The 21,835-nt window shown below is 59.8% G+C and overlaps 4 protein-coding genes across 6 annotated transcripts; 3 read left to right on the top strand and 1 right to left on the bottom strand.

The window, feature by feature from the left end:
- Positions 1–2,851: 2,851 nt before the first annotated feature.
- CALR (calreticulin) lies at positions 2,852–6,727 on the top strand. Its single transcript, XM_056119346.1, has 9 exons — positions 2,852–3,023; positions 3,403–3,504; positions 3,690–3,893; positions 4,418–4,512; positions 4,626–4,835; positions 4,926–5,039; positions 5,128–5,271; positions 5,767–5,859; positions 5,949–6,727. The coding sequence occupies exons 1-9, from the start codon at positions 2,933–2,935 to the stop codon at positions 6,141–6,143; spliced, it is 1,248 nt and encodes a 415-aa protein (XP_055975321.1). The 5' UTR covers positions 2,852–2,932; the 3' UTR covers positions 6,144–6,727.
- Positions 6,728–8,567: 1,840 nt separating this feature from the next.
- RAD23A (RAD23 homolog A, nucleotide excision repair protein) lies at positions 8,568–13,164 on the top strand. 3 transcript variants are annotated; one of them, XM_056119521.1, is made up of 9 exons: positions 8,568–8,758; positions 10,125–10,286; positions 10,435–10,616; positions 10,692–10,747; positions 10,834–10,955; positions 11,023–11,101; positions 11,199–11,332; positions 12,248–12,412; positions 12,496–13,164. In XM_056119521.1, the coding sequence occupies exons 1-9, from the start codon at positions 8,642–8,644 to the stop codon at positions 12,607–12,609; spliced, it is 1,131 nt and encodes a 376-aa protein (XP_055975496.1). In that variant the 5' UTR covers positions 8,568–8,641; the 3' UTR covers positions 12,610–13,164. The 3 variants fall into 3 exon arrangements, with proteins under 3 accessions (XP_055975496.1, XP_055975494.1, XP_055975495.1); XM_056119519.1 differs by having other exon boundaries at positions 8,569–8,758; positions 10,828–10,955; XM_056119520.1 differs by having other exon boundaries at positions 8,570–8,758; positions 10,828–10,955; positions 11,202–11,332.
- A 236-nt stretch (positions 13,165–13,400) lies between these two features.
- On the bottom strand, positions 13,401–15,453 carry GADD45GIP1 (GADD45G interacting protein 1). Its single transcript, XM_056119522.1, has 2 exons — positions 15,067–15,453; positions 13,401–13,755 (listed from the first exon to the last, which is right to left on the bottom strand). Exons 1-2 carry the CDS (start codon positions 15,414–15,416, stop codon positions 13,437–13,439), a joined length of 669 nt encoding a protein of 222 aa, XP_055975497.1. The 5' UTR covers positions 15,417–15,453; the 3' UTR covers positions 13,401–13,436.
- Positions 15,454–18,853: 3,400 nt separating this feature from the next.
- DAND5 (DAN domain BMP antagonist family member 5) lies at positions 18,854–20,774 on the top strand. Its single transcript, XM_056119691.1, has 2 exons — positions 18,854–18,919; positions 20,496–20,774. The coding sequence occupies exons 1-2, from the start codon at positions 18,854–18,856 to the stop codon at positions 20,739–20,741; spliced, it is 312 nt and encodes a 103-aa protein (XP_055975666.1). The 3' UTR covers positions 20,742–20,774.
- The last annotated feature ends 1,061 nt before the right edge of the window (positions 20,775–21,835 follow it).

Raw genomic sequence — 21,835 nt, 5'->3', positions numbered from 1 at the left:
AGATCAGGGAGAGATGGGCTCAGAAACTAGAAACGTTCCAAATCCCAACCTCCTAGCCTGGTGCTCTGAGGTGGAAGTGGGCAGTAATGCAGGATCAGAACATCCTTGCACAAACCGAGCTATGCACTGTTGACCACACACTCTTGTGGCACTGGGAGTCCCAGACAGCAGCGCCTGGGGAAATCGCAGGCACACGTGGGCAACACTGGGATCAAACTCGTGGCCTCAAGCATGTTGGCCTCTGAACCACTTCCAGGCCCTGCATATGTTACCAGAAAACTGTCACAAATTTATTTACTCGTTTTTGAGCCACACCCAGTGGTGTTCAGGGCTGACTCCAGGCTTTGTGTTCAGGGATCACTCTTGGCAGGGCTCAGGGAACCACATGGGATGTTGGGTAGGAACCAGGGTTCGCTGCTTGTCAGGTAAGTGCCCTCCCCGCTGTGTTCTCTCTCCAGTTCCCTTCTTTGATTTTTGCTTTTGGCGGCATCTGCGGTGCTCAGGAACTGCTCCTAGCTCCAGTTTGGAAAGTTGGTCAGTAGACGATGAGGGAGCACATGGGACTAGGGATCAAACCCAAGCCCTACGTCCAAAGTAAGCATTCCAGTTCAATTCCCATTGTCACTCAACCAAATGGCTTCAACTTTCTGTGCCTCCCTATCCCTTCCTGGATGGACCCACAGGTGCCTCAGTTCTAATTTGGTCTGTGGGGGAGGCAGGCCTGGCAGTGCTCAGGAAACCATGTGGTACTGAAGACTGAACCAGGGACTCCCCCATGCAGAAACCTGCACCCTGTCTCTTTAGCCACTTCCCTGACCCAGGAGCCCCATTGAACCCCCACAAGAGTCAAGTCTGGGGAATGGGATTTCTAATATTCCCCAATCCTGACCGTTCAGCACCATCCCTCAGGGCGCATCCTTCTAAATTTCTTCTTCCAGGTCAGAGAAGTAGGACAGGGGGACGGTGCTTCCCTTTCATGTGGCCAACACTGGTTTGATCGCCAGTGCCACATGGTCCCCTGATGTTGGCCAGGATTAGCCCTAAACACCACTGTGCATAGCTGAATTCCTCCTCCCAAACACACACACACACACACACACACACACACACTTCTTGGTTTCAAAGTTCTCTCTTATGGTTAGGGGACACAGGACGGGGTAGTGTCCAAGTCAGGCAGGACACAGTCAACAGGACACAGTCAACCCTATGTTTCTGTGACACGTGGTGACCCCGCACAGGGGTCAAACACAGGGATCATCCACAGTTATGGCTCAGATGTTTTTGTGGGGCTTTTTTTTGGAGGAGGATTGGGGCCACTGGGCTTACTCCTACTCTCTGTTCAGGAGCCCACTCCTGGTGGGCTCCTAGTGCACTTAGGGGACTCTATGTGGGATCCACCCCGGATTGGCTGCTGTGCTAGGCCAGCACCTCCCCCCCCACTATTCCTCCAGCCTCATGCTTCGCCCCCTCTCATCCTCTGGGGGTCAGCAGGCTTCATGCCAGTGAATACTGCATTGGGGTGTGTGTGGGGGGGGCAACAGAAGTTTATCCTTGCCTTTGCCAGGTCCTCAGCACTATTGGCAACCCCCTCGTCAGCTTTTCTATCCCAGTTCCCCATGTCCCTTCTTCCTCACTCTGCTCCCACATTCCCCAGTGAGGGGCCTGTGTGCTCAGCTTGAAAAAAAAACAAAAACCAAAACTCACAACCTGCCTCTTCGTCCTCTTTTTTGCATCCCAGGCATTAGGTAGCCGGGAAAGTGGGTGTCCATCATATACCTCTGGGGCCAGAAGCCTCTAGACTCCTAGTCCTCTCTCTCTGCTTTGGATATCTTCTGAGTCATCTGCCTCTTCTCCCCCGCCCCCATCCCCAACGGAATCCTGTTGCCCCCTAGGCAACCCCCCTGGTCTTTAGCCGTTTAATTGCAAAAGCCAGGTTGTGTGTGGGTGACCACAAAGCAGCAACCCTGATCATTTAAGGTGTACCGGAGTCGGAGTCGAGGCTGCAGCTCGGTCATCAACTTGATATATCTGCCACTCGCAACCCCGGTCACACCTTCTGGGCTTCCTGCCCTATGAGCTCTGGCAGCATTTTGTACAGGCAAACGCTACTTGGGGGCGCTCTTCAAGGCCTCTCAGCAGCCCCAGCGACTTCAGAGAAGCTGAAACTAGCCCCGAGATACACAGCAATTTGGCACACCACCGGGGCCGCAGGAGAGGGAAAAGGAGGTTGGGGTACGGGGTAAAGCGAAGCCCCGCAGTTTCTTCCCCCCCACCCCCGCCCCCCGCCATCCCCACAGTCATGCTTCGCCCCGTCTCATCCCCGAGGGAGCTGGCTATGCAGGCAGTGACAGCGCCCGTGCGCGTCAGGGTGGGGATTCCCGAAACGCAGTGTAGCCAGTGGCCGGGGAAGACCGGCCGATCGCCCCCCACAGAGGGGCTGGGAAGGGAAGGCGGGGGCAGGGGCCGGGGCCGGGCGGTTCCGGCGCAGTGACACCGGCGCTCGCGCGGGTTCTTTAAACGCCCAGTTCCCGAGCGACACGCACCGGAGAGGGCGGGCCGAGGCTGAGGTCTGGTCACATGATCCGGGCTGAGGGGCTCGCGGGCCCCCACCCCGCCGGTAGGCGTCCCCCACAACGCGTGGTCGACCCTCATTGGCCGGTGAAGCGACCAATAGAAATCGGCCATCTGGGAACCCAGCGTTCCGAGGCACATCTCAACATGCTGAGCCGGCCGCAGCCCAATGAGAAGGAAGACTCGTGGAAACTGACCAATGAAAGAGCCCCGAGGGCGGGGCTAGCGATCCGACCAAGTTGGTGTGAGAGGCGGTTGGCTATAAGAGGGCGCGGCCGCCGGCAGCGTCTGTCCCTACTGCAGAGCCGCTGCCCGTGGAGCGAGTTAAAGGGTCCGCGCGCCGCCGCCCCCTCGGCCCGCCATGCTGCTACCCGTGTCACTTGTGCTCGGCCTCCTCGGCCTGGCTGTGGCCGAGCCAGTCGTTTACTTCAAAGAGCAGTTTTTGGACGGAGGTAACGCCTGGTCCCGTCTCGAGACCGCCCCAACGACGCGGTCGGCACCCCCCCCCCCCAAGCCGGATCTGCGTTGTCGCGTCTAATTACTGCTCCGAGGGCCAGTGAGGTGGCCCCCGGGGACGGGACCCGCTGGCGGGGGGCGCCCTGGGGAGCGTGTAGGGCGCAGCGGCCTCCCGCGGTGGGAGTTGGGGTCCACCCAGGGTCTTTTCTGTCACCCAAGTGTCAAACTAGAGAAGTGGACCTGGAGGGGACTGACTTCCCAGACCCCGGCAGTTGGTGGCTCTCGGCAGATGCTTGGGGGCAGGGGACTGGGGTGATTGGTGTGAGGGGACGGACCGACCCTACCAAACTGACTTACCTGCTCTGAACCCTCTAGATGGCTGGACCAACCGCTGGGTGGAATCCAAACACAAGTCGGACTATGGCAAATTTGCTCTCAGTTCCGGCAAGTTCTACGGCGACCAGGAGAAAGATAAAGGTGAGATCTTGGGACGCGACGGGGGGGGGGGGGGTGGGGTGGGGGTGTGGGGGTGTCGTCTCAGCTCCAGGAGGACTTCCTGGAGGAAGCCTCCCCTCGCTGTCCGCGGCGGACGGAAGGAGCGGCGGCATCGCTCGTGGATGGAAACCGAGCTGTGACCTCGCCGCCTCCCATCCTCCTCCCAGGACTGCAGACGAGCCAGGACGCCCGCTTCTACGCCCTGTCTGCCCGCTTTGACTCCTTCAGCAACAAGGGCAAGACCCTGGTGATCCAGTTCACTGTGAAGCACGAGCAGAACATCGACTGTGGGGGCGGCTACGTGAAGCTGTTTCCGCAGGACGTGAACCAGAAGGACATGCACGGAGACTCCGAGTACAACATCATGTTTGGTGAGGGGCCCCAGGGGTTCTGCCCACCCTAGAGGGGCACGCCGAGGGGGTCCCTTTAGCAAATCGTCTTAAGGGCGGTTTTCAGACTCATCCTGGGGACCGGGGACGCGGAAAGATAGGGCAGGCTTCTTAGGCGCTTAGCTTGCTTGGAGCAAACCTAGGTTTGGTCCCTGGTGCTGCATAGGAGACCCCCCCAAGTCAGGAGTAACCCCTGAGCACTATTGTGCGGTCCCCTGGGCCACCCCCCAAAAACACCCATGTCTGTTAAATGCTTGGAAAGATCAGTTGGAGCAATTTCTCATTTTGTAGCCCAGAGCGTGGGAAAGTGCAGGATGCCATGCGGGGGGAGGGTCGAGGGTCAGAGGTCAGCCTCAGGCTTCACCCTTTCCCACCTTCCCAGCCCTCTGAGTCTCTCCTGGGAACCTTGATAGACATGGGTGCCGCCTAAGAACCTGGACTTCCTAGAGGGAAGAGGGAAGAGGGGTGGGGTTGCGGGTGTCCTCTCTGACCGGATCCCCGCCCAGGTCCCGACATCTGTGGCCCCGGCACCAAGAAGGTGCATGTCATCTTCAACTATAAGGGCAAGAACGTGATGATCAACAAGGACATCCGCTGCAAGGTGGGAGCCCGCACGGAGCCCCGCCCCTGCGGGCCCCAGGGGCGTGGCCGAGGGAGGGGCGTGGTCGCGGAGGGGCGTGGCCGCTCACCTGCCCTGTTGGGCGCCCACTGCAGGATGATGAGTTCACTCACCTGTACACGCTGATCGTGCGGCCTGATAACACCTACGAGGTGAAGATCGACAACAACCGCGTGGAGTCGGGCTCCCTGGAGGACGATTGGGATTTCCTCCCCCCCAAGAAGATCAAGGACCCCGATGCTGCCAAGCCTGAGGACTGGGACGAACGCGCCAAGATCGACGATCCTACGGACTCCAAGCCGGAGGTGGGTGTGAGGACCCGGCCGCCTCTGTCACCCCGGTGTGCCTGGCACCCAAGCTGACCATCTTGCCCCCCACCTCCCATTCCTGCTCAGGACTGGGACAAGCCCGAGCACATCCCTGACCCGGACGCCAAAAAGCCAGAGGACTGGGACGAAGAGATGGATGGCGAGTGGGAGCCACCAGTGATCCAGAACCCCGAGTACAAGGTGAGCTGGGGGTCCTCGGCTGGCCCGGCTGTGCAACTGTGTGGCAACCACCTCCCTCAATGTCTGTTCATGACCTGTTGTCCCCCAGGGCGAGTGGAAGCCCCGCCAGATCGACAATCCGGATTATAAGGGCGTTTGGATCCACCCAGAGATCGACAACCCCGAGTATGCTCCGGACAGCAACATCTATGCCTTCGACAGCTTTGGGGTGCTGGGTCTGGACCTCTGGCAGGTGAGAGTCATGGGGCAGGGGAGGGGGGACTTGGGACACCTCAGGCTTTGGGTCCCCAGGCACATCACATGTGACTTAGAAGTGGGACTTTTCCAAACCTGACCTGCGCTGGGCATGGGGACCGTCCCCATGGACATTCTGTCTCCGTCCCATTCACCCCCCCCCCCCCCAGTGTCCAGTGGCAGTCCCAGCTCATGGAATGCCCCTGGTAGAGAGCGTTGGGTGACCCAAGGGAGAAGTTTATCCAGGGACTGGACTGTTTGTGATTTGCCTTCAGTACCCGGAGCCAGGAGAATGTGGGAGCAGGGTTTGTCCCTCTCGACAGAGAAACTGAGGCCTGGTGAAGCCCTGCAGGTCACACAGGCAGGATCCAGCAGGGGCTGCTGTGCTAGGTGCCCTCTGTGGCAGGCCACCCGTCATGCCCTGGGCTGGGACCGAGGCAGGGGGCTCCTGCCACTCACACCGCTCCACTCACTGTACCTCCCACCCTCCCAGGTCAAGTCTGGCACCATCTTCGACAACTTCCTCATCACCAACGATGAGCAGTATGCCACTGATTTTGGGGCTGACACGTGGGGTGCCACGAAGGTGAGGCCGGATCACCAGCGGGGCTTGGGGCGGCGGGGCAGGGCTGAGGGAGTGGGGCCTGAGGTCTGTGGGGTTTCTCATGTCCACAGGAAGCCGAAAAGCAAATGAAGGAAAAACAGGATGAGGAGCAGAGGCTGAAGGAGGAGGAGGAGGACAAGAAGCGGGAGGCGGAAGAGGCAGAGAAGGATGATGACGATGACAAGGATGACGATGATGATGATGACAAGGAGGAGGAAGAGGAGGAGGAGGAAGACGCCGCCGGCCAGGCCAAGGACGAGCTGTAGGGGCCACACTGCTGCCTCCAAGGCTGGACTAAGGCCTGAGCACTCCGCCGTGAGCAAACAGCGCCGAATAATGTCTCTATGAGACTGGAGAACTTTCATTTATTTCCAGGCGGGTTCTGATTTGGGGTGGATTTTGGTTTAACGCATCCCCCCTTCCTGTCCCCTTTTTTTTTATCTTTTTTTTTTTTTTTTTTTACTGGTGTTTTGTCTTGACCCTGTTCAGGCTGTCACCTCTGACCCACCACTTTCTTGAGTGACATCTCCGGGTTTTTTTGTTCTCCCAGATCTTTCACTCCCTTTCAGCCTTGGGGGCGCAGAGGGTATGGAGAAGCCCCAGGGCCAATTCTGGATTTCAGCAGAGGGCAGGAAAAGAGGGTGGTATTCCCAGCGTGCCTCCCCCAGCACTGAGAAGAATAATGGGGTTCCTAGGGCCCAAGCTCTGATCTTCCCACTTCCCCCTCCCTTTGACCCCCAACCCCAGGACTGGGCTACTTCTGGGTGGGGCAGGTGGGTTCCAACTTGGCTCACACTGAGAATGTAAGAACTACAAACAAAATTTCTATTAAATTAAGTTTTGTGTCTTCTTCCTGTGTCTCCATGCAGGGGAGAATGGGCCTCAGGGAAGCAAAGATGGCTTGCGGTGGGGGATGGGGGGGTGGAGGTAGAAGGCGAAGGTTCTTGAGTAGTTCACCAACTGCACCCTATTCCACAATCCCAAAAGTGGGAGAAGAGGCAGATGTTGATAATACCAGAATTGCAAATAAACACAGATCCAGGGGCTGGAGCAATAGCACAGCGGGTAGGGCGCTTCTCTTGCACGCGGCCAACCCGGGTTTGATTCCCAGCATTCTATATGGTCACCTGAGCACCGCCAGGGCTAATTCCTGAGCACAGAGCCAGGAGTATCCCCTGTGCATTGCTGGGCGTGACCCAAAAAGCAAAAGCAAAAAAAAAAAGATCCAGAAGTTAGTATGGGGAGGTCCACGGTGGAACCACTCAGTTTGGGCCCCAGCAGCTTCCCAGCCACCCCCTAGCACCACCAGAAGTGGTTCTGAGCACTAAGTGAGTATTAGCATAGCTAGGTGTGGCCCAACATGCAAAAAAGAAAGACAATGGCCCTTAGGTTGTCTGCATTTTGAAGCGGACATCTTGGCTGAGGAAGGTAAGATCTCCAACTGCGTTTGGGTGGGGGCCAAGGGAGCTTCCTGGAGGCTCAAGGGATACACTTAGGAAGTGGCAGGACCTAGCTAGCTTAGGCATCTGTGAGGGCTTGGTGAGTGCTTCAGTGGGCCGTGGGAAAGAGCAGGTTTGCAGAGATGATGGTTGGGATGGGGGAGAGGGGGGTTGCTGGCCTCTAGTGACAAAAGTGCGGTGTCTCCTTAATCTACGTTACCTGCTCCATCTTTGGAGAACCAATGCTAAGAATGGCTTGTTCTTTCCTGGGGCCTCCAAGCTTCTACCTCTGTTCTCCAGAGCACAGTGGGGGAAAGTGAAGCAGAGAATTTACTTTCAGCAGGTCCTGAAAGGTCACATCTTTGGTGGGGGGGAGGGTGGTAACGAGCCCCAAAGAGGAAACATTCTTTCCAGAATTTAGTTTTCCCCCACCTGGAATGAAAAAATGAGGCCACAAGATGGCCCCCTTGTACTTAGGAATTTCTATGAATTGTGGGTGACCTTTCATGACCCCAGTCTGAGGTCAACCCATTTGGGAAGAGCAGCTGGATCAAAATGAACTCATTTGTTGGGTTCCAAAGCAAAAGCAACCTCAGACCTCATTCGGAATATGCAAAGAATGAGAATAAAGGTTGAATATTTACTAATTCGGTGTGTGTGGATGGGTTTGGAGTACCGCTGGTAGTGGCTTCCAGTGGTGCTGCAGGGTACTGGCACATGGGGTGCCCGGTATAAAACCTGGCCTCCTGCATGCAAATCCGACACCCCTGAGTCCCGAGCGCTTTCCTACTCCATGAACAGATTTCATGAAATAAATGGTACATCCCAAGAAACATGATTTTTTCTTTTTTACCTTTTTGGGTCACACCCAGCGATGCTCAGGGATCACTTCTGGCCTCTTGGCGGTGCTCGGGGACTCTATGGGATGCCAGAGATCGGCCTAGTACAAGGCAAACACCCTCCCCACTGTCCCATCGCTCCAGCCCCCAGGAACAATTTTCAATGTCACAACAAAGAAACCAAAGTCAGGGAATGAATGTAGCCCCAGCAGAGCCAATGACAGGGAGGGGGCCACATGACGTCACCGCTAACGAGCATGGCATCACTCCAGGCTCCACATGACGGGCGTGACTGGCGTGCGCACTGGCCTAGCCGCCTGCAAGGCTCCGGCGGTGAGGCGGCGAGTCTGCGCATGCCCGGCTCAGATCGCGCGGGGCGCGCGCGCAGGTCACGTGGCCGGACGGTCGGCGCGCGCACCACCTGCCCCGGAAGCGGTCGGCGCGCGCGGCGCGGCTAGGCGCTAAGATGGCGGCGGCGTGAGTTGCATGTTGTGTGAGGATCCCGGGGCCGCCGCTAGCTCGGGCCCCGCCATGGCCGTCACCATCACGCTCAAAACGCTGCAGCAGCAGACCTTCAAGATCCGCATGGAGCTTGACGAGACGGTGCGAGGCGGGCCGGAGTCCGGGGGCGGGAGCGACGGGTGCTGGGGGCGGGGTGGGGGCGGGGGGCCGGGATCCCGACGCCGGGCGGGGCGGGCGGAACCGCCGGGGCCCTGCCCAGAGCCCGCCCACCCGCCCGATCCTCCGCCGCCCTCCCGGGGGTCGCGGGCTGCAGACCCCGGACGCCCGTGCCGCGGCTCCGGAGCGGCTCTCGGGGCCAGGCCCCACCCCCGGGGAGCCCGCCAGGTCCCGGCTCCGATGTCAGCGCCCTCGCGGGGCGCGGAGCCGCACGCAGGCTCGGATTCCCGACCGGGCCGCGCACTCTGGCGCCGGGACTCCGACTTCCCCGGGACTCGGGTGACGGGACCTGATCGCTAGGGCCCGGGAGGTGCGCCAGCCACGACGAGAAGGAGCAGAGCCCGGCCCGGGTGTCGGCGGGACGGGCACGTTTGGCGGGGCTCGGGCGTAGCAGCGTGGCCCTCTCCGCCTGCAAAACCGTCTCTGGAGTCGGGCCGTGTGGCTGGCCCCGCTCCTCCCCAGTTTACAGACCTGGAACGGGGTGGGGGGACCTCGGTTCTTGTCTCTTCACTGCCCATAGCGGCAGAGCCAGGGTTCGCTTTGCGTTCTGCTTGTTGTGGGGGCCCCAGGTTCAAAGTGACGCTGCCTTGTGGCTGGAAGGAGAACGGAGCCCCACCCCTCCGCAAACTCGCAGTGGCTTAAGACAAGACCCCCTGGATGGGATCATTTTTTCTTTGCTGCGCCATTCCACGAGAAAGGACGGCATTGAAGTCCACCCTGGGGGGTTAAGACAATTTTTAAAAGGCCTTGAGTTTTTCTGACCCGCACTGCTGTTTGACAGATTGACGTGGGGGGGGGGGGGGTCGGGGAGGGGCGGGGTGTTGTAGTTTCTTAATCACTTTGTGTGCCGTCTCACCCCATACAAAATGAGGCTCCTGGCTGGCTCTTCTGGCATCAGGTGCAAGGCGCGACAGTCACTAGCGCGCTGTTAACGGTGCGTTCGCTGAAAAGCATACGATCCTTCTCATTTTTGCCGCTGAAAGTCTCAGGCGCCACCTTCTGGGTACCAAGGGGGATGCTTCCTACCAGCCAAGGGCAGCAGGGAGTGAGGGGGACAGTCCTGTGTCATCTGTGTTTTTCATAATTTGCATCAGTAGGAAAAGTGTTTTTGTCGTCTTCTCTTCCCCGCATACTCGGGGACCTGAGGTTTGCTCCTGGATGGGCCTCATGAAAAGTGTCAGATCTCTGGCAGGGGGCCAGAGAGACTTGCTTTCACCACAGCGAGCCTGCTGGATGCAGTCTTGGGCCCTCACCGGGCCGTGGCCTGACCAGACCCGTGCTCACCTTCCAGGTGAAGGTGCTGAAGGAGAAGATAGAAGCTGAGAAGGGACGCGATGCCTTCCCCGTGGCTGGCCAGAAGCTCATCTATGCCGGCAAGATCCTGAGCGACGACGTGCCCATTCGGGACTACCGCATCGATGAGAAGAACTTCGTGGTTGTCATGGTGACCAAGGTGGGCCGGCAGGCCAGGGCTCTGGGGCGCAGAGCCTGGGTGCCCCAGAGAGATTAGCCAGGAGCAGGGTGGGGCCGAGCTGGGTCCGGATGTGGGGGCCAGATACGGGGCACTGATGGTGTCCGCTCCTTACTTCTGGGTGTCCCAGGCCAAAACGAGCCCCAGCACGTCCGTCCCCACGGAGACCTCCCCGACCGCTGCCCCCGAGTCCTCTGCTGCCTTCCCTCTGGCCCCTGCCCCCGGCATGTCTCAGCCCCCACCGGCCACCAGGGAGGACCAGAGCCCTTCGGAGGAGTCAGTCCCTGCCACGTCTCCGGAGTCCATGTCGGGGTAAGTGGGGAGCCTTGGCCCAGGGCGGGCAGGCCACCAGGAGTTGGGTTCGATTTCTCTCTCTCGAATTTGCAGCTCTGTTCCCTCTTCAGGTGGTAGCGGGCGAGAGGAAGATGCGGCATCCACGCTAGGTGGGTGGGTGGCACCCAGGGCGGGGAGCGGGGACGGGGATGCTACAGTGCTCCCTGCTGACCCGGCCCACCCTTGGCAGTGACAGGCTCGGAGTATGAGACGATGCTGGCGGAGATCATGTCAATGGGCTATGAGCGGGAGCGCGTGGTGGCCGCCCTCAGGGCCAGCTACAACAACCCGCACCGGGCCGTGGAGTACCTGCTCACGGTGAGGCCTGCGCGCCGCCATCGGGGGGTGGGGGCGCACGCTCTTAACTAACGGGGACGCCCCACAGGGAATCCCTGGGAGTCCCGAGCCAGAAGCCGGATCTGTCCAGGAGAGCCAGGTGTCGGAGCCGCCGGCCACCGAAGCCGGTGAGGGCCCAGGACAGCGCCCCCCCCCCCCCATCCCATCTACTCCCAGGGCCCCCATCCACGCTGCCTGACCGCCTCCCCCCCATCTTCCCGCCAGCAGGAGAGAATCCCCTGGAGTTCCTGCGGGATCAGCCCCAGTTCCAGAACATGCGGCAGGTCATCCAACAGAGCCCAGCACTGCTGCCTGCCCTGCTCCAGCAGCTGGGCCAGGAGAACCCACAGCTCCTGCAGGTGGGCACCTCCTGTTGGTGTGGGCGGTGACTGCTGACATGGGGCAGGCCGGGGCAGTTGAGCAAATATCCAGTGGCTCTGGGTCCACAGTGCATAGGTTCCAGCCTGTCCTCAGGCCCCGGGCCACAGGGCAGTGGGGGACAGGGCATGACAGGGCACACGCTTAAGGACTGGTCTGTGCTCCTGCCCGCCGCCTGCAGGAGATGCCCGGCTGGGGCCTCTGCACCCATGCTCTGTGCTCCCCACCCACCTGCATGGGAGGCCCTCGGCTCCCCAGCTGCATCCCCAGCACCCAGAGGATCTGCTGGTTTCCAGTTGGGGGGGGGGCAGTATTGGGACTGCACTCAGTAGTAGTCAGATATTCTTGGCAGTGCGTGGAGGGATCCTGTGGCTGCCAGGGTTGGACCAGGGTCATCTGTGTGCAAAGCAAGTGCTCGACCCCCATTGGCGGTCTCGGGTCCATAGTGTGTGCTTGGAAGGGTGATGGGGGGACCCTGGTTGGTTGTCTGAGCACCGGGGAGACGGCAGGCCTGGCCCGTCAGACCTTGCAGCTCCAGTGCCCGTGTCTGGGGCACGCCAAGTCCCCACTGCCAGGACTTTGCTCTTGCCCAGAGGAATCTGTGCCCATCAGGGCCATGCGGTTGCTTGTGCCCATGTGTGTCAGGGCAGCATGGGTGCCTGGGTCCAGGAAGGAAAGTGTGTGAGTGCATATGTGTCCAGGAAGGAAAGTGCACATGTGTGTGTCCAGGAAGCAAAGCATGCATGCGTGTGTCAAGCATGAGGGCAGTGCAGGTGTGTGCCTCTTCCCCCCAGAAGAGACCCTGGGCCTTACCCTGCTGCCAGTCCGGGGAAATCCTCCAGGAATGGGGGCAGCCAGGGCCGGGGTCAGCGCCCCCTCTCCTCCTGCTCCCTCAGCAAATCAGCCGGCACCAGGAACAGTTCATCCAGATGCTGAATGAACCCCCGGGGGAGCTGGCCGACCTCTCAGATGTGGAGGGCGAGGGGGGCGCCATTGGCGAGGAGGCCCCGCAGATGAACTACATCCAGGTGACACCACAGGAGAAGGAGGCCATAGAGAGGGTAAGGGGGGGCCGGCTATAGAGAGGGTAAGGGGGGCCAGGCTAGGGGTGCGGGGGCCTGCCTTCACCGGCCTGTCTCCACAGCTGAAGGCCCTGGGCTTCCCCGAGAGCTTGGTCATCCAGGCCTACTTTGCCTGTGAGAAGAACGAGAACTTGGCTGCCAACTTCCTCCTGAGTCAGAACTTTGATGACGAGTGATGGCTGGGGGATGGGCCCGCCTGCCCAGCCCCCGCCCCACAAAGTTTTATAAAAGAAAAGTATATATATACATATATACAAACACACACACACGTTTATTTAAGAAGTGGGGAAAAAAACTTAAAAGCCTGAACTAAGAGAAAAAAAAAATCCTCACCCCAACTTCCCACCCCTAAAAGTGGCCCCTGTTCCCGTCTGGCCTGAAAAGACCCGGCCAGACATCTGCCCCATCCTCCGAGGAGCTGGCAGCTCTGGAGGCGACAGATGGGCCCCTTTGGCCTCTGTCCCAGCTCCCCACAGCCAGATGGAGAGGCGGCTGCGCGTTCCCCTCCCCCCAGGCCCCAGCCTCCGTCTGAGCGCCCCAAATTCTTCCATCTAGGGTGAGCAGGCAGAGGCCCAGGCCCCTTCCCCAGCCTGGCCTTGGCCCCCAGCCCACATCCCTTTGCTAGGAAGGGGAAGTGGGTAACATCGAGCCCCCAGAGGCTGACACACCCTTTCGCCAGCAGAGACCTGCCTCTGAGGAAGGTTTGGAAATGAATAAAGTTTTAAAAGCCAGCCTGTGTGTGCCAGTCTGGGGCGGGGGCCTCCCCACCCCCAGCCTGTCCATGCTCCACCATCACCGCAGTGGGTTAGCGAGCTGCATCCCCCTGGTAATTGACTAATTACTGGAGATTAATGTTGGTAAACAGAGCCACCTTCTCCTCTACCATCTGTGCCTTCATTAGTTCCCCATCGCACCCCCCCCCCCAGAGCCCCAGTCGAGAGGGGGAGAGAGAAGGGTGGGGCACAGGCTCAGTGGACAGGTTTTATTGGGCGGGAGGGACAGGTCAGGAGCTGGAGGTCCCGGAGGCTGCTGGCTCAGAGGCAGTGCCCATGCCCAGCGCGGCCATCCTCGCCTCTTTCTTCTGCCTTTGTTTCTCCTCCTTGAGGCGCTTGCGCTGTTCCTTCTCCATGTCCTGCAGCAGCTCCTGGAAGCGGGTGCTGCGGGGGTCTACATGGTAGCCCAGGCGCTCCTGGGCCTCTGCCTGCAGCCGCACCCTCCGCTCCTTGTCGGCCTCTGCCTTCTCCCTGCGCTCCTGCTGCTGCCGCCGCCAGTTCTCAATCATTTGTGGCATCTTGGCCATGCGCTCGGCGATGAGCGCCTCCCTGGAGGGCAGAGGGCGGTCAGTGGTACACGGGACTACATCCCAAACCCAGACCACCCCCCAACTCCTCCGTGGAGATGGAAGAATAGGGGGAAATGGGTCAGGAAGAGGCTTTGGCACAGGGAGAGAAGGCAGGAGACACTGTCTTTGACCTTGACCTTGAGCTATGCAGTCACCCTGGTGCCAGCCCTCCCCGAGTTGCCCTATTCGCACACACGTGCTGGCCAGACCTTGTCCTTGAATTTTCAGGTTTTGTGGATGCCAATCACCGCCCCATTTTTTTGGGGGGGGGAGCTTTTGGGGTCACACCTGGCAGTGCACAGGGGTTACTCCTGGCTCTGCACTCAGGAATTACCCCTGGTGGTGCTCAGGGGACCATATGGGATGCTGGGAATCGAACCTGGGTTGGCCATGTGCAAGGCAAATGCCCTACCCTCCGTGCTATTGCTCCAGCCCCTCACCGCCCCATTTTAAGGACCGGAAAAGTGCAAAGATCCAAGCCCTGAGGAATCTCTGGGCCACCTGCTTCACCCTCCACTCTCACAAGTCCCATGCTCTTCAGGTTCATTACCTCATCTCTAAAGGCGCTTAAGAGGGCTGGAGCGATAGCACAAGCGGTAGGGCGTTCGCCTTACAAGCGGCCAACATGGCCGACCCGAGTTCGATTCCTCCGCCCCTCTCAGAGAGCCCGGCAAGCTACCGAGAGTATTCGATATGCCAGACACAGTAACAACAAAGTCTCCAATGGAGACGTTACTGGGCCCGCTCGAGCAAATCGACGATCAATGGGAGGGTCTTTACCTTTTACCTTTAAGAGGGCAGTGTGAAGCTTTCTGGAGCACACTTGGCCTGCTCCCTCAATCTGTCTGCTTGGCTGTTGTCACCCCCAAGAACCACCCAAGTGCCCAGACCTGGCCTCTCACTGCCCTGGAGTTGGGTGCCGCCCATCTCACCGCCTTCAAATCTCAGTCCCGCCCGTCTCACCTGTCTACCCGCAAAGATCTGCCCTGCGGTGCGCTGCCCATTCGATTCAGGTGTCCGCTTTCTCATGCAGCCCTTGGGCCCGAGGCGTCCCAAACCCAAGCATCCTTGGAGCGTGTCCTTCAACGAACATTCCTTCCGACTGGATTTTTCTCACTACCCCACAAGAGCTATCAGCAACCCCGAGAAGCCCTCAGCCCTTGGGGCACAGGCTGGTGCAGAGCAGGGACTCAGTAAAAACTTGCTCCAGGAACTGTCACTCAGCAAGCTCGGCGGCGCCGGGAGCGCACACCCAGGGAGCGCCCACAACGGCACGGACGCACGCACGCACCTGGCCTGACGCTTCCGCTCTTCCTCCAGCCGCTGGACTCGCAGCGAGTCCTGCATGGCCGCCAGGCTTGGGTACCATTCGCGCTCCTCCGCCTCCAGCTCGCTCAGCTGCGCGGGCGCCGGCCACAGCGAGCCGGGATCCACCCCGGAGGCGGCGCCGTGGCGCGCGAACTGCTTGGCGGCATAGCGGGGCCCCAGCTGCCATTGCGGAGTCAGCGGGTCGTCTGGGTCCGGCCACCACGGTCTTGATGAGCGACGCGGGGGCGGCGGTGCCCGGTAGCCACGGGAGCCCGAGCCCAGGGTCGCCGCCAGCCCGAGCAAGCGACGCGCCTGCCCCGTGGGCGCCGCCATCTTGGCCGCGAGGGGTCCTCGCGGAGCGGCTGGGCTGGCCACGGCGCTGCCTGCATGCAAGGCCCCAGGGGCGGGGCGAAAGGCGTCAGTACTTCTGCGGGAAAGGGACGCGATCGTGTATTATAATACACATCATCGTTAATATAATGAGTTTTTTGTCTTCGCAAGTATTGCTGAAATAGGATTTTACACGCTTAAAATGGGCCGGTGCGATAGTACAGCTGGGAGGGCATTTGCCTCACTCGCGGGCGACCCTGATTCAATCACCGTCCCCTGAGCACGGCCAGGACTATTTCTTAAATATTGCCAGCTGTGACCCAAAATCAAACCAAAACAAAGACATTGAGGGTAGGAGAAAGAGTATAGGGTTTAAAGCGCTTGCCAACTCTGTTCCATCCCAGCCGCGGCATGGGGTTACTCCCAGCCCCCACCCTGCCTCCCTGTCCCAGAACCTACAGGTGTGACCCTTGAGTTCTTCTGGGTGTGACCCAGAAATGCACAGAGCCCCACCTGCTGTACTATCTCTCTGGCCCTATCTACATACTCTTTTATTTATTTTTTATTTTTTGCTTTTTGGGTCACACACCTGGGGATGCACAGGGGTTACTCCTGGCTCTGCACTCAGGAGTTACTCCTGGCGGTGCTCAGGGGACCATATGAGATGCTGGGAATCGAACCCGGGTCTGCCGCGTGCAAGGCAAACGCCTTACCCACTGTGCTATCTGTCCAGCCTCTCTTTTATGTTCTTAAGTATTAAAAATCTGTTTAAAGGGGATGGAGCAATAGCACAGAGGGTAGGGCGTTTGCCTTGCATGCGGCCTACCTAGGTTCGATTCCCAGCATCCCATATGGTCGCATGAGCACTGCCAGGGGTAATTCCTGAGTGCAGAGCCAGGAGTAACCCCCGTGCATCGCCAGGTGTGACCCAAAAAGCAAAAAAAAAAAAAAATCTGTTTAGAGGCCAGAGAGTACAGCGGTCTGGGTGCTTGCTTGCCTTGCATGCTGCCGATCCAGCTTCAATTTTTGGCAACCCATAGGATACCCTGAACACCACCGAGAGTGATCCCTGAGCATCACGAGCTGTAGCAAAAAAAAAAAAAAAAAAACAAGCTTGTTGGGTATCGCACTCTTCATTTTGGTGCTCGCACCCACTCTAGTTGAGGTTCTCCATGCTCTCTGGGTGTGCTGCTTGCGAGTCAATTTTGGAGTTGCAGAGCCGGGCCACACACTGCTATCTGCTGTTCACACACACCTGTGTGGCTGCAGCCAGAAACTGCTTGCTGATGGCATTTGGCTCATGTGGGATCCCCAGGGATTTCAATTCATGACCAGATGTTTGCAAGGAAGGTGTCAGCGTGTCTCCGCCCCCTGCACAATACTCCTCCAGACTCACAATTTCTCAGCTTGAATGTGAAGCTTCTTGGAAAAGGAAGATCCTGGTGCTCTTTTCAACCTGCAGAGTCAAGTGAACTGTAAATGCAAATACAAATAATCTCTAAGGTACATTCCCATCTTCCTCTTCTCCACAAAGGTCAGCATAGAAGAGACACACTGTTGGCAAGGTTTGTTAGCCTGATCTTTCCTGATGAAACATAAGGAGCTCCAGAGCCTTGCTCAGCTCAGCCCTGCTCTGGAATTATGCCTGGGGATGAGGCTGGTGTGGCTGGAGGCAGAGTCCTGGGAGGTTCCAAGCAGAGGCCAGCGCGAACTCCAAACTCCGCCCCCCTCTCGTTCCCACGCCCCTCCCCGCTCGCTCGCGTCCTCTGGACGCTCAAAGGGGAAATGGCTCAAGGGGTTCAATGGGAATAGAGGCAGGTTGGGGGGGCCCATAGCTGTCCAGGGGGAGGTATTGAGGGTGGTTTGAGAGATTGGAGGAGAGAAAAACGTGGGACGGAGGGCAGGATGCTTCAAAGTTTGGGGTTTTCAGCACCGAGCAGGTCAGATCTGTCGGCTGTTAGGTGGGTTTGGGGGGCGGAAGGGTCGAGTGGGGCACGGTCGGGAACACAGCTGTGGCGGCGTGGATGGCTGGGTGCATTCCTTGCAGTTCCATGCCCCGACCTGGAACTCTGGGAGGCAGGTGTGCGGGGCGCTGTCACCGCGCAGTCCCGAGATCCGTCGCCAGGGGGCGCGCGCTCCCCCACGCTCACAGCCTGGTTGCGGCCAACCGGGCGCGGGAAGGGGCCGCCTCGCCGTTTCTCACGGTGCAGGGCAGCGGCTTGACCTCACCTAGGTGTGAGATGGGAGCCCGCAGAGGTGGCAGAGCCCGCCCGGCCCCCCCAGGAGATGCCGGACACTCTGGGCCTGGGACGCGGCGCCCCCAGCCCCTCTCAGGCGGTTCCCACTTGCCTCCCATGGGCCCCCTCCGGTCTCTGCGGCACATGTGACCTCCTCCAGGAAGCCCTCCCTGGCCACCCTGAGGACTGCCGTCCGGACGGACTCCTTGAAGGAACCCACACGTGAATGTCTTCTAAATATTCCAGACGCTGACATCACCTTGTGTGCTTTTTGTCTTTCCTTTTGGCGCTACGGTGTAAAAATCTAGGGCAGAAGGCCAGCTTTCTGTCCTGTCTCCACAATTGTTCCCACAGCCCATTCATCCCAACTGGCTGCAGCGCTGCTGCTGAGTAGCCTCTGGTATCAGTCCGGGGCAGGGCAGCTGAAGGCACAGCAGGAAGCTGCAAACCTGGGAACCAACTAACAAGTGTCTGGCTGCTGGAGTCTATTTTTTTTTTTTTTTTTGGCTTTTTGGGTCACACCAGGTGATGCTCAGGGCTGACTCCTGGTTCTGCACTCAGGAATCACTCCTGGTGGTGCTCGGGGGACCCATATGGGATGCTGGGAATTGAACCTGGGTTGGCCACATGCAAGACAAACACCCTACCCGCTGTGCTATCGCCCCAGCCCCATGCAGAGTCTACTTTTGCACATGGGATGAACCTCCGCGACTCACATAGCCCCTAAGGAAGCTCCTTGGGTCCCCGCTCTAGAAACTGCTGATCATATTAGACCCACACCCAGGCCCCACCCCCCTCTGGCTGGGAGAGGGGTGAGAGCCTACTTAGGTGTTTGCTCTCTCCTGTGGGGGGTCCAGGGGTCTCTCCTGGGCGGCCAGGGAGGAAGATACAGAAGGGGGAGCCCTTAAAATAAGCCTGAGTGAAGGCCTCGATTCCACCCCCGACAGCAGGGTTGCTATCCAGGACCCTGTGCTAATCCCAGCTGACAGAAAGACAAACGGACAGATGCTTCTCAGCCGGCTGGCCCCTCTCCTGCGACTGCTCAGTGTTATCTGGCTGCCCCCCGGCCTGGGGAGACCTGGACCCTGGGGTCCCCCAGCCCCGCCTGGGGCAGCCGTCAATCAGACCTCCCAGCCCCAGGGAGCACCCTGGGCTGAGCACAGCTGGGAGGTGTTCCTGGCCTTGCAGCAGGGGCCCAGCCCCATGCCTCTACCTCTGAGCCCGCGGGAGGTGCTCCGGGAGCACTGCCGAGCCGTCCCTTTCACGCAGGTGAGGCTGGGTAGCAGGGAGGAGAGGGCGGGGTGCCCATGGACCTGGCTGCCCCCAATTTCTTGGCTAAATGTCTCTAATTCTCTTTCTGCTTCCTTCCCAGACCCCCCACCCCCTCTCCAGGCATCACAGAAAACACTTAGCGAAGAAAGAACATCATAAAAAACAAACAAAGCCAAAAACCAAACTCAGGCTTCACTCACACCACGCAGGCACCTGCTAGGGCCTCTGAGGGTCTCTCCAACCTTTTTTTTTTCTTTTCCTTTATTTGTTGTTTGTTTGTTTTTGCTTCGGAGCCACACCTGGTGATGCTCAGGGCCTGCTCCTGACTCTGTGCTCAGTATTCACGCCTGGTGAGCTCCCCCAGTATATATCTGGTATACCGGGGATCAAACCTGGGCCAGCCACATGCAAGGCAAGTGCCCCCACCCTGTACTCTCACCCCAGCCCCTTCCTTCCTTCTTCTGTGGGAGGCCACACTGGTGACGCTCAGGGGTTATTCCCGGCTCTGTACCCAGGAATTACTCCTGGTGATGCAGGCCCAAACCCTGGTTGGCAGCACGCAAAGCAAGTGCCCTCCCCACTGAACTATCGCTCCAGACCCCTCTTTTCTCTTTTGCTCGAGCGGGCCCAGTAACGTCTCCATTGGAGACTTTGTTGTTACTGTGTCTGGCATATCGAATACGTCACAGGGAGCTTGCCAGGCTCTGCCGTGCGGGCGAGATACTCTCGGTAGCTTGCAGGGCTCTCCGAGAGGGGCGGAGGAATCGAACTCAAGTCGGCCATGTTGGCTGCATGCAAGGCAAACGCCCTACCGCTGTGCTATCACTCCAGCTTTTCTCTTTATTTATTTTTATTTATTTAATTTTTTGCTTTTTGGGTCACACCCGGTGATGCTCAGGGGTAAGTACTCCTGGTTCTGCACTCAGGATTTACTCCTGGTGGTGCTCAGGGGACCATATGGGATGCTGGGAATCGAGCCCAGGTTGGCTGCATGCAAGGCAAACGCCCTACCTGCTGTGCTATCACTCCAGCCCCCCTCTTTTCTCTTTTTAAAAGAATTTTTTTAGAATTATTACTGTGTTTGGGGACACACCCGGTTGTGCTCAGCCCTTACTCCTGATTCTGTGCTCAGAGATCACTGCCGGCAGGCCTGTGTGTGGGAGGGGTGACACACACGACCATATGGGGCGCTGGGGATCAAACCCCGATGGGGAACATGCAAGGCACGGGTATTTAACTCTTGCGAGCTCTCCTTTAATTCCTTCTCCAAATACTGTCTTGGGCTAAGGGCTTTTTGTCAAAGGTCCCCGCCCCCCCATCGCCCCCACTCTCTTTGGGGGAGCCGGACAGCCCCATATCCATCCTGGGTGGCCTAGTCCTACCTGAGATTTTCAGGAGGTGGGGGGGTTCCGAGCACAGCATCCTCCCCGCCCCCGCGAGCCGGGTGAACCGGCCGTGCGTCCCGCCGCCAGCAGAGGGCAGACTTGGGGTTCGACTGGGCCCCGTGCGAGTACCGCCCCGGGGTCAACCGATCCCGCCGCCCCTGACGCCCGGTGTTCCCGTGTGCCCCCAGGTGCTGTCCCGGCCCGGCTGCGCGCCCGTCCGCGTCCGCAACCGTCTCTGCTTCGGCCGCTGCGCGTCGCTCTACGTGCCCGGCCCGGGCCCCGCGCCCCGCGCGCTCTGCAGCCGCTGCCGCCCCGCGCGCCAACGCCGCGCCCCGCTCGTGCTGCGCTGCGGGACGGGCTCCCCGGGCTCCCGCCGGCGAGTGAAAACGCACGTCGTGCTGGTGCAGGGGTGTCGCTGCGCCCCCAGCGCCTGAGCCGAGACGAGACACGCCCCGTGCACGCCCCGAAGCCGGAAACTCTCCCCGCCCGTGCCCCCGCCCGCACTGCCGCGCCAGTGGCGCGCCCCGTCCCCGGGGGGCCGTGGTTGGGGGGCCCCGACTCAGAGGATCCCCCGCCCAGGGTGCCCTCCTGGCCCGGCGCTCAGCATTGGACGGCGCATGACTCGCCTTGTAAGGGGGAGGAGTGGGTCACCCCATTTACAGAGGGGGAAACTGAGGTTCGAAAAAGCGGAGTCAAGGGCTCCCGTCTCTGGAGGAGGAAAGGGCAGAGGTGCGTAGGTGTGCCGGAACCTGAGAGATCAGTCTCCACCTTCTACCACCAGCTCAACCCCGTTTTTAGAGAGTCAAAGATTTCCTTGCCCCAGACTTGGAGACGTGGGGTAACTCTGATCCAGAGACCCCGAGAAACAGACGGGGGGCACAGAAGCTCCCTCAATTGGGCAGACGCAGGGCAGCTCCGACCCAGGGGCCCCAAGGACCCAGCCAGGGAGGCCAGATGAGCCCAAATGGGGGACACATGGCAAGCCCACCCCAGGGGCCCTGAGGAACACCCCAGGGACCTGTACCCCCCACCCCGCACTCTGCGTGAAGCATAAAGCTTGACCTGGCTCAGCCCCGCGTGCTCCGTGTTCTGCGCCAGAGGGTGGGGTGGGCGGCGGGGCGACTCCTGGCCAGGCCCAGGGTGCAGTGGGGAGCGCGGCCTGGCTGGGCGGCTGGAACCGGGGCAGTAGCAGATGGGCCTGTCTGGCAGTGAACCGCGGCCATGTGGTGCTGTTGGCCGCCTCCAGTTGCCCCCCGGAGCGCGGTGGGGGGGTGCTGGCCGGCTGTGGGGGGCCCTCAGCCCTCTTCCTGCCACAGGAAGGAGGCCCCAGGTGAGGGGCGCTGGAAGGGATGGAGGAAACAGATGGGCCCGCAGGGGGCGTGGGAGACCATGACCTCTGACCCCAGAGGCTTGCCGGAGGGATGGGAACAGAAGGGGCGGGGGTCGCCAGGGGCGCGGGGTGCGGGCCCCTCCCCCTCACTCCAGGGTCGGTGCCAAACCCCAGGCTGCGTCCGAGTGGGCATTGCGG

This window comes from Sorex fumeus, unplaced genomic scaffold, assembly GCF_029834395.1.
Source record: "Sorex fumeus unplaced genomic scaffold, SorFum_2.1 ptg000041l, whole genome shotgun sequence".
Lineage (NCBI taxonomy): Eukaryota > Metazoa > Chordata > Mammalia > Eulipotyphla > Soricidae > Sorex > Sorex fumeus.
The sequence above is the reverse complement of the archived record's forward strand: the minus strand, read 5'-3'. Positions and strand labels throughout refer to the sequence as shown.